Source organism: Amblyomma americanum, chromosome 7 (genome assembly GCF_052857255.1).
Source record: "Amblyomma americanum isolate KBUSLIRL-KWMA chromosome 7, ASM5285725v1, whole genome shotgun sequence".
Classification (NCBI taxonomy): Eukaryota; Metazoa; Arthropoda; class Arachnida; order Ixodida; family Ixodidae; genus Amblyomma; species Amblyomma americanum.
In genome coordinates this window covers 9994447-10005089 of record NC_135503.1, presented here as the reverse complement: position 1 = coordinate 10005089, position 10643 = coordinate 9994447, and the positions used below count along the sequence as shown (strand labels likewise).

Below are 10643 nucleotides of genomic sequence, written 5' to 3'. Positions count from 1 at the left end.
GCATCCGCCCAGTTTGGTATGCGAGAGTACATCAGTGACGCTTGGCTTAGCGCTGTATGCGGAAGGGAGAGTATTGACGGAATACTTCGTTAGACTAATTTAGTTTCGTTGGATTTCCAACTTTTTTTTTTGCGTATGTGCCTTTCGCTGCGTTTTGAAATTCTGGAGAGGAGACTCGTTTTGTGTGTGTGTGCATGACCGTGAAGCGGTGATACTTGTATTCAAAGCTAGTGTCAAGGTGGTGGTTGCCATCGGCCGAAACTGGCATGGCCCTCCTTTTAGTTCTTACCCGGCTTCATTGCCTTGCGTGGTTTATCACTGTTGGGACGTGCAAAACCGCTCTTCGTGCAGCATGACTACGCTTAGACCGGAGAAATGAAGGACGTAATGCGAAAGCTACGTCCTCCAGTTCTTGCTTGTGGAAGTCGGGTGATAGCAATGTCGCGTTTCTGACGCAGAAACGGGGTGTCTACGAACCGCTGGCGATATGAGATTGCGCTATACAGCGAGACCAAGTGTGCCGGTTGGCTGTTACGACTTGGCACTTATTCAAAATTGTAGCATTTGCGAAACTCAGAGCGGTGGTTTTTAGATGGGTGCCCAAATCTACTTACGTTGGTCTGCAGGTAGTCGCGCCTTCTGTAAAAATAGGGGGAAGGGGGGGGGCGGTAATTCCTCGGTCGGGCCTTGTTATGCTTAAAAGCCTCGGTTTGCTATCATCAGAAAGCGTCCCCGCGGGATTCCCCGACTGTGATTTGCAAGTTGCGTAGCTGGTGTGATGAGAGCTGTGGTTTCATCTTGTATAAAGATATCTCTTAACAGACAAAACTCCGCGCACCCAAGTTCGCAAGCGCTGGCTTGGTGGCGCGCACTACCGTAGTCTTGACTTCTGTAGGGAGGGCACCAGCTAGACCGGTTCAGTTAGTGCCGGTCAAGAACGAAGCGGCCCCTCAAAGGAGTCCCTTCACCCATGGACCTGCAAGCGTGAAATCGCAGGGCGTGGCCGATGAATGGGGAATAGCCACGGCTTAATCGGATGAGAGCCTCCTGTAAGAGGCCGCTATTCGTTCTTGAATTTTATTTGAACTCTTGAATCTGGCGCATATTGCAGTTTGAACTCGCGCCCTCATTTATCTTGTTTGTGAGACGAATGCGCGACGGGCAGGTGTTCGGCAAATGTTTGGCTTTATGTAGCGCGGCGTTCTCTCCCTTGTAAAAATAAGAACGCTTCAGACTGCTTGCTGCCCGTACGTATTCGACTACCGTCTCGTGAACGCCGTTTTTTTTTTCATTCGATTGAGCCTCATGATCTGACATTGGAACTTTCTGCATTTACTACCACATCGCTAAAACTTATCGGCTCCGTGACGCCCTAAGGAACAGTTATCGTGCCATTGAGACCCTTGTATAGATAGAGACCCGCGGGAAAAGGAGCATGTTGCTGTGTCCCGCTGGAGGTCCACCGAAGTGCATCGTGCCTCGCGTCGCCTGTGCCGCTGGCATCGAGGCACTATACGTCAGGTCCGAACGAAGCCATGCACTGCAAGAGTAAAACAGAGGGCGCCGGAAATGAATGTTAATGGTTTATGGGGTTTTAACTTCCTAAGGCGACTCGGGCTATGAGGGACGCCGTAGTGAAGGGCTCCGGAAATTTCGGCCACCTGGGGTTCTTTAACGTGCATTGACATCGCACACTACACGGGCCTCTAGAAATGAGTATGGCAGATTTAAGTGTGTAAAAAGTGTGTTCTGTATCAGCCTGATCTCTAGACATTTGGGACAGTCAGTTTTTTAGCTGTAAGAAGTCACGACTGTAGTTTATTTGGAACGGCGCCATATATGTTAATGGAATGCTCGCCATTAACTCTGGCATATGTGTTAAAGCTTGCGCGCCAAGATGTGTATTATTTGTTTGACAATATTCGGGATGTCTTCTGAGCGTTTCACGACAGCAGTTGTAGTCTTTACGAGCTTATTACTTATTCCTTCTGGTCCTGGCGCTTTTTCACTCGCCGTTATGCGTAAAGCGTGATGAGTCGGTCCAGTTCAAGGAAGATCGTTCTGTCGTACCATTAGCACCTTACAGCGCTGTGCCGCACAGCCCCGAAATTTGATTTAGCATAGCGCGATGCGCTTCCGTGGGGACGTAGCTGCGCATGCGCAGATCTCCCTGCGGGCGCGAGGTGCCGGCCAGCTGTGTCGTGACAAGTCGGCGCGTGGAAGCTCGCGATGCCAAATCTATTCGCCCGGCTGAAAGGCAGAGATCTTGCATTTCATGGATTGCACCGAGGACGAAACTTCTTTCCTCTGAATGAATTGTTACCTAAGACAGACCACAGGTAGACTCTTGGAGTACTCCGTCTGAGGAAGTTTGCGTTTTGACAAGAACGGTCCTGGAAACCTGTAGCTTATATTGCTTCATGTGTGATGGACTCTGTGAGGCATGTGAATTCTCTGGATGTGCTACGTTATTGGCTCCATAACGCTGCTGTTAGGCTAAATGCTATTTGAGTCGGCATTGTCTGCTTACGTGTCGAAGGACGTTTGTTAGATTGAGGTAGGGACCAGACGAGGCTTGCGACTCTTGATTACATCAATTGCGAATCCGCTTGTCGATTGATACCTAGGGTTGTCAAGTCATTTGCAGCGTACTGAGTAATTACATTATGCCAACTGTCAACAAAATCTCGGGGTAAATGCCCTTGATTCAGACGATGTTTTTCTTTGAGTGGAGAATCTAGTGTGCAGTCATTCGGTCTCGACCGGTAGTTCAAGAAGGGTCACTAGAGGTGCGCCGTTGCTCGGAGAAGGCCTGAAAGCAGCAGGCCTGACCTCTATAGCATTCATTAGGCTCTGTCGCATCGCACAAGGGTTTTAAATGTACTGCCGGGAGCTGAAGCGGTGCACAACACCAGCACTCCAGCAGCCCCTACTGTCCAGACAGGCGAGTAGGTGAGCGTTTTCATTCAGAGGCGTCATTTCGCTCATCGTTATGCGTTCTGGAACTTATTCAGTGCTGCAGTCTACACTATATAGGACGCGGACCTTCGCATCTTCAGAAATGTTCGAAATTATATCAAACGCTAACCCCGTGAGGCGATAATCCGCGCGATGAGCTGGGAGCCGCTGTCGCGCGTGTGCATATCGCCCATCGCCCGGAAGAGGCTCGCGAGACTAGCCAGCAGCGGAAGGCTATGTGGGCACGTGACCTCAGATCCATTTTTAGAGCGAAGTTCGCTTCTCTAGCGCGGTTTTAGCGAAGAAGTTGCCGATGCTCGCTTCGAAACGACCCATGCATCGAAACAGTATTGGAAAGCCTAGTTCGAGTTATGGAACATTGCAAATCTCATCAACTCAGAAATTAGCTTGGCGCCACTGAGCGGTGTTCTCCAGGTCCACGTTAAAAGTGCTGCGTATTACCGAACAAGGACTTCGCCATAGCTTTCAGAGTGCTTCATGTTATCAAAGCGAAACTAAGGAAACCGTAGTTTGCTTGCATCGCTATAGGATACCGTGTTCTAATTTACTGGCGCCGAAAACAGCCTTTACAAGCTATAAAAGGCCGCGAAATGCAAGTACCGCAATCATCGGCCGATTTCGAAAGTAAAATGTATGCGTCGACACCAATTTCGCCATGTACCTGAGAGGCTAAGCTACACCGCCATTCACTTCAACACGGCGGAAAATAGCCCTTTTGGTAACAACGTCGCTACTTTTAATCGACTGGCGGGAAGATTTTTAAAGCCAGTTTTCTCGCCGATAAATGCATGTGTTGCTGCCGGGCAAACGCCAGCATAGCCAGGCAGATTCGGCGAATCAGTTTTGCTGAGAACAATAATGGTATGGAGTTGTCCTCAATGTCGCTTTTAAGTCTTAAAAAATGTGGTATTAGCGCCCTTATATTCGTATCGGCCGCGCAACCGAGCAGCAACACTGCTGAAACACGCCGCTCTGCTTTGTGCGGGTGTCCTTCGCGTCGCGAGGACACATCGTTCCATTCGCTTCCCACTTTACCTGTACGGCCTGCCGTTCATTGCGCTAGCGCTGACTTGTCGGTGTTACCCGCACTGTGTGAGCGGAAATCATTGCGGGAATGATGCGAGTTTGCGACGTAGAGTAGTGATGACGTGTACATTGAAACAGGTGACGTGAACATTGCCACCGACGCGTGTCTTTACGCAGTGTATTGCTACGCCTGCAGGAAGGCGCTGGGCATGCGGTAAATGACTAATAGAGCGTTACTGCGCTACAAGACGCGGGCATAGCACGAAAAGAACAGGACTTGTGCGACTGATTTTATTGGGAAACTCCGAAGGAGTGTATAGAGGCTTAAAAAAAGCAAAACAAAGAAACAACCTGCAGAAATACAGGAACCCCAAGGGTGACGCTGCCATTACATGTCCACGTGTTATCCAGGCAAAAATAAAAATGTGGGGCTTAACGTCCCGAAGCTGCGCAAGGGTAATGAATGAGGAACCCCGTAATGGGAGGCTGCGGTTTGATTTTAACCACCTCGAATTCTAAGAAACTCAGGACAACTTAAATTTTTGCTAGTGAAAATAGATTCGATGGCTCTTCCTGGGTATGTTCGTCTGGCAGCAAAAGATGCATTTATTGATGAGAAAATTGCATTAAATTGCGTTCTGAAGTGATAGCGTTCAGGGCCTCGTGTCGCAGAAAAAAAATTAGGCAGTGGCTTAGCTCTGGATATACAAGCGAAAAGCTTCAGCTATGCTTGGTTTGACGTCATAGTTATGCTTCGTAGCTTAGCTGGTATTGTATAAATTGTTTATATCTATAGGCGTAGACTTAATTGGTTGCTCAATGGCATATGTTTACGAGTTAGACACAGAAGCGACAGTACTAAACTTTATTTCGCTGTTGTGCAGCCAACTCCCAAGCGAGTACTTCTGGATCGGTCGAATTTAGTTTCTCAGCTTTTCTGCGTAGTCTGGCAGCAGCCGCACTCCCCTTCCATGTCGAGTGCACACGCCTGGCAAGCGCATTATATAGCCTCCTTGCTAATGCACATGACGCAACCGTGCAGTAGCGCGCGGCTGCTCCGAAAGGTCGGGCTGCGGCGAGGAGCGACCACCTGCGCGGCGCGTGACGTCACTCGTTTTCACGCATGCGTATAACTCACCAGTTCCGCACACGCGAAGCTCTGACCCGCGTAGTGGAGCTTTTCGCTTCAAAATCGGCGTCGTCGTCTGCGTTGGCCGTGAGCGAAAATTCCCCAGAGACCTTGTGACCTTGAGACATCTGAACCTGCCCACCAGATTGAGAGCAAATTGTCCACCGTGGCAGGCGCCAGTTCAATTAATGCTCGGTCTTGAAAGGTTGTCCCGTAAGAGCAACGTGGGTCTAAAACCCCGCCGGTGGCAGCACCTGCCATCGCAGGGCAGTGATGCCAAGCGTGGTACGAGGACTCCCGCGGATCTGAATGTAGAGAATTACGAGTTAGGCATATACATGGGTATTAACGCTATCGCTTCATACTCTTAAGGCGGAGCTTAGATGTACGTTCCTGCTTTTTCCGCGACTCTGCTGAAGCTCGCTTCTCTACATTGAAAAGGACTCCGTAATCGCATTTTAACTGAACGACGGTGTAATCTAGCAGCTGGAATCGGAGCCCGAAAAAAAACTCGATACAAGGTAGCTCCGAAATCGGCCGGTGGTGGCGACACCGGTATGACCACTTCGCTGAAAGGCTACTCGGGCGCATATGCAAGATTCCCGTACCTTCGATGACGCCATGAGCAGCTGACTTCGAAACTTAAGCGTGCCTCGCTGCTTGCAGATCGTTTCCTTCCCTTCTGCCGTTTGAGCTGCCGTTTTAATACCAGAGTTTTTTGCCACCATCGAAGTACGGCCGCTGTGGCCGCGATCGAACTCTCGACCTTGGACCTTGGAACGCAAAATCCACTCAGCAGCTGGAAAACGTTTGTAATTGTTTATGGACTGTATGTAGTCTTGACACAGCACGGTTAAACTTACCTCGAATGCCCGTAACGTTGTCATGTCCACGCTGGAGCGTGCAGCCTCTGCGGCTGCGCACCCTCGTTCCTGTTGTGCGTGCAATTGCAAATGGGTGTTTCGGAAACTGGCTTATACACGCCTCAAGAGGACAGCAACAGCTGGAACTTGGAAAATATCAGCAGCTCGTGTGCCGTCGTGCATACTCCCCTCCTGTTCCCATGGTGACCACCAGGAGTGGATGGAGGCCATGCGGGCAACAAGGTAAACCAGCTTTTATTTAACAAGCCATAAACAAAGGAAGGGCTATGTACAGGGACGTGAAAGACGAACAACGGAAGAACCGCGGCTTCAGACGCCGTGTCTGCAGAAGAGGCCGACGACGAAGGCAAGCGTGGTGAGCATGAGCCGCAAGTCTGGAGTCGTCCACGCCGATCCCGAGACGAAGCCGATGACGCAGCACGCCAACCGGCCACCCGCGCTGCCAGTGTTCTTGCTGTCTTCGGTTCCGCCTTTGCCCAGGTCGTCGGGGTTGGCGTGGACCTGCGGTCAAGCGACCGGGGGGGGGGGGGGGTCAACTGTGGCCGTGTAAAGACTTCTGAGTACCGATGAGGCATCGTGCACAGGTGCGTAAGAAATTCTGGGGATACTAGCGGAGTCTTAGTAGCATTACTTTTAAGATAGCCCAGACTTGCTGCGAAACTAGTTCTGGTAACGATAAGCGTGTTTATGGAATGTAGGATGATTTGGTACTCAAATCCGACTTGGTATGTGGCGTTTAACAAAAACTGCATTTGGGCAGTGTTATGATTGACGAGGGCGACGTAGAGGAGTGGTCTGGATCAATATCGGCCACCTGCGGTTATTTGACGTGCATCGACAGCGCAAGGCACTCGGCGCTTTTGACATTTCGCCTTCATAAATTGCGGCTGCCGCGGTCGTGACCGTACTTCTCACGTGCTACGCAGACGGAAGCGAAAGTTTACGGCATGCAAGTGCTGAGGAACCGTTTATACAGTCGCCTGGTGTGGATGGAGCCTGCACATTCCCCAATTCTGAAAGGTACTCCATGAGACTGGCTTCAGTGCCTGCACCCGCATACCGTAAACTGACGACGGTACCTACATTCGGCATCTGCTGAAACGAGCGGCAAGAGCTGTGAGCGCGTGGCCTCAGCCATGTTTAAATGCCAGAAGGCGTCGAATGAAAGTCTTCCGAAGCGCGCCTAAGCTTCGCCAAGGGACTGAGTGTATCGAAGACCGCACTCTCTCATTGACACATTTCATTCGTTTATTGCACATGCACACTTTTCGAACCGGGACACACATCTTCAAGGAAACATGCGCAAGTCACGGGAATGAGATGTGGCATGCGTTGAAGACTGCACAGAGGTAAGTGGACGTACATTGAGTGGTGAACTCTTACGGTGCCCGTCTTATTGACCACCCATCCAGAGAACTGCCGGAAAATAAATGCGCCCCGGCAGGTTAGAAGTAACGCCATCTACCACTATCCGCGTGCTTTTCTGCCTCGGAACGCACATGGCAAAGCATCCGATGAGCCTCGGAACCGGCAGACATGCGCCGCTGGAGATGGAGGTAAGTCGGTAAGAAGCGCGCCATATTGCAAAAAGTTAGCAGGAATGACAACTAAACACCACCAGAGAAGTAGCAAAAGAGGCTGCGTTCAGGCCAAGGTAGTGGCGGGAGGAAGCTGCAGCGAACTGGAATGTCAAGTGCACAGTCGTCGGGAGGGGGCAAAGAACGTTGGTTCGCGAGACGTGGGCTTGAACAGCATGGAACCTTGCCGGAGTTTTGCGAGGCTTCTCCCTTCAGATCAGCTGCGAAGACAACCCGCTTGCAAGTGTTCGTACAATTTTAGCCGATATAGTCTAGCTTTGGCGGTGGTGGGGCACTGAATGCAGCCGAATGCTCAGTACAGCACAATCTGTTCACTGGAGAAAATTATACAGGACATTTCCGAATCTCCGTGTTCTTAGGAAAATTCACGCCACACAATATAGAAACGCATGCCACTGGTGCAGGGACAAACGGACCCTGTATCGCACTACTCGGGGCTGCCGAAGCAGCAGTGGGAAGTAGCGCTGTCTAGCGGGAGCCTGGAAGAGCAGCGGAAGCCGCTTGACCGCGACAGAGATCGGTGGAGCAGCGGGACCAGAATTTAAAGTCAAGCGATCGGAGCATGAGTGGGTTATGACGGGCTGATTGAAAGTTAAGAGGTCAATGAAAAGCACGGCGTGAGTCCTGAGAACGTTGACCTCGGCGAAGGGCACGCGAGCAGAGGTGTGAATGAATGCGCGAGCCTTTGCCGAGTTCCACACTCATTTCTTGCAGTACACGCCGGGTCTGGACGGCAAGATTAGGCATGCAGACATTTCACTCCCGCCCCTTGGCGTCGATCCCAGTTTTACTTTAGGCTGCAGCTCCTATAGGCCCTATAAATGCCAAGAATGTACACCGCCCTTGAGAGCAAGGTACCATACAAACAGCCAGCCTTTTATAGTATATAGCGCGTTATCTCGTACTCGGCAACAACGCAGCTTTGTTTTCAGAGCTCACCGTCATTCAAAAGAGATGTTCGTTTTAGTAGCGCGCACTGTGAACGCTGGGAACGAACGGTACAAGTAGCGAGCGCACATTGTAGCCAAACTCCGAAGGCCTGTATTGTTGCGGTCACTTCATTCCGGCTGGTGCGCCTTTGCTTCGCGCATGCAAGCATGTACGGCCTAACAAAAGTGTCGCCTTCCCCCGAACACAACGAGGGCGACGAAAGCTGCATCCTGAACGCTACGCGTAATCTCGCCACTCGAGCCCACTATCTGTTCTGACCGCAAGACAACAAACAGCCCTGTAGTAAAAGCCGGGATGCCTTTTTATTTTGCTGATGCCGGATGCAATTTGGCGACCTGCGCTTAGTGATAAGGAACGCGGATTGCGCGAGCCAACCTGCTCACGGTACTCTCGCCTTCAGTCGCAACTGTGTGGATGAGCGGGCAAGAGTCTACGCAACAGCCACGGGGTGGAGAATGGCTGCAAGCAGCAACTCACCACCATGGCGCGACCGATGATGTTATGGTGGCCCACGAGGGATATCATGCCGTCCGTGATGTACACGCGGGCCTTGCCGTCAGCATCGGCCTTGATGTTGCCCAGGTCGCCGACGTGCCTGCGGACATAATCGGAACAGACAGTGCACACGCATCCCGTGCATAATGGACGCTGTGCAGGCACTTCTGTAGCAAGGTGGTGACTGAGAAGGTGCAATATTAAGTTTTGCTCAACATGGCGCTACGAGTTGGGAGAATAACCGGCGATAATCGCCGTCGCGTCAACCCGAATGGCGAATGACTGCTAGTGCCCTATGTAGCAACGGTTCTCCTCGTTAGACCTGCATCACATTAATACATACACATTACATATCGTCGCTAGGCGCTCTGCCAGCATGCCCTGGGCATGCTCTCGCTGGCAAACGGGCGGTCAGTCTTCGTGCACCGTCTGCGAGGTTACAGCCTTGGACCGAGGCGTATGACTGGCCATGCAGCACACTGCACGTCATTTTCGGGGTTACGGTGCATCGTATAGGCAACTGGTCATCTGATTGCGACTGAAAGCCAACAATGAAGCGCGGTCTCGTGCGTCGTTAGTAGCGAGACGTACCGTTTTTAAAATCCTTTCCTGCATACTACCTCGAACCTCCATTAATGCGACAGCATTAAAAGCCTCATCGGGGAGAAAATGTGTCGTCGGAAGCTAAGTTCGCCGATTCGTTGGAGGAAATTGTCACCAGACCGGAAGTGACGTTGCTTGAGAAGAGGTCAAAAGCTGCTGATGACAACATAGTGCAATTGTGTGTCCTCTTTATTCTTGGCTCATGTGCCAAATTGCGCGGGTCATTGAGGATTGTCGGGGGGGGGGGGGGGGGCAGGTGAAGTAGTGCAGCCGAGGGTTCGACGGAAGCCCTTCTGCAAGGTGAGAGGATAAGAGGCGAAGAGTCGCGTGTCCAGCAGCGCCGATTGCGTATGCCTTGGAATGCTTTAGTCGAGGAGCAACTTTGACAATACTGCGCAAACTGTACCATCGCTGACGAGGCTGCCTAGATGAGTGACCCTCGACAAAGGAGCAGGGCCACACTAGGCCGCAACCACTGAGTAACCCCGAGAATGTGACGCTGTTAGCGTGTTAGACACGCCGACCACGTGGCTCGGCCACCGTTCGCGGGTCCTGTTAAACAGTTCGCGACTGGTAGTGCGAAGGTCTAATGTGTGCCTCTGACAGTGTCACCGGCTCAGATGAAAGAAGTCTCACCGTTCGCGGTCGTCGGGGGAACCATGGTCCTTATGCATGGGATTGAAGTGGGGTCCTGTGGAATTGCAGCCTGCAAAGAATGATTAGGGCTTATTGCGAATTGTCGGACTGGACCGACGTACCTGACATGGTGGACATTGCGCGGATACCGTTTAACATGCAGCCGAAAACCTGCGCTGACCCCCCAGTGTCCAGGTTACAGGCAGTGTGGATTCTAAGAGAAACAGTTTGCGAAGCATGAACCAATATGGGCAACAAGCCGAGACACTGAACTGTACAGCGAAGTTCGCGATAGACAGCAGCAGACTAACAACTCACTCAGACAGCTGAAGACGAAAATTT

The 10643-nt window shown here is 51.4% G+C and overlaps 1 protein-coding gene across 1 annotated transcript in view; it reads right to left on the bottom strand.

Moving 5' to 3' along the window:
• Window positions 1-6233: 6233 nt before the first annotated feature.
• LOC144098419 (superoxide dismutase [Cu-Zn]-like) overlaps window positions 6234-10643 on the bottom strand; it is a 30402-nt gene continuing 25992 nt past the window's right edge. The window contains exons 3-5 of the mRNA XM_077631029.1: window positions 10302-10371; window positions 9045-9162; window positions 6234-6519 (exon numbers count right to left, since the gene is read on the bottom strand). Coding sequence (XP_077487155.1) covers window positions 6328-6519; window positions 9045-9162; window positions 10302-10371 — 380 coding nt within the window. The 3' untranslated portion in view covers window positions 6234-6327. The remainder of the gene's footprint in view (window positions 6520-9044; window positions 9163-10301; window positions 10372-10643) is intronic.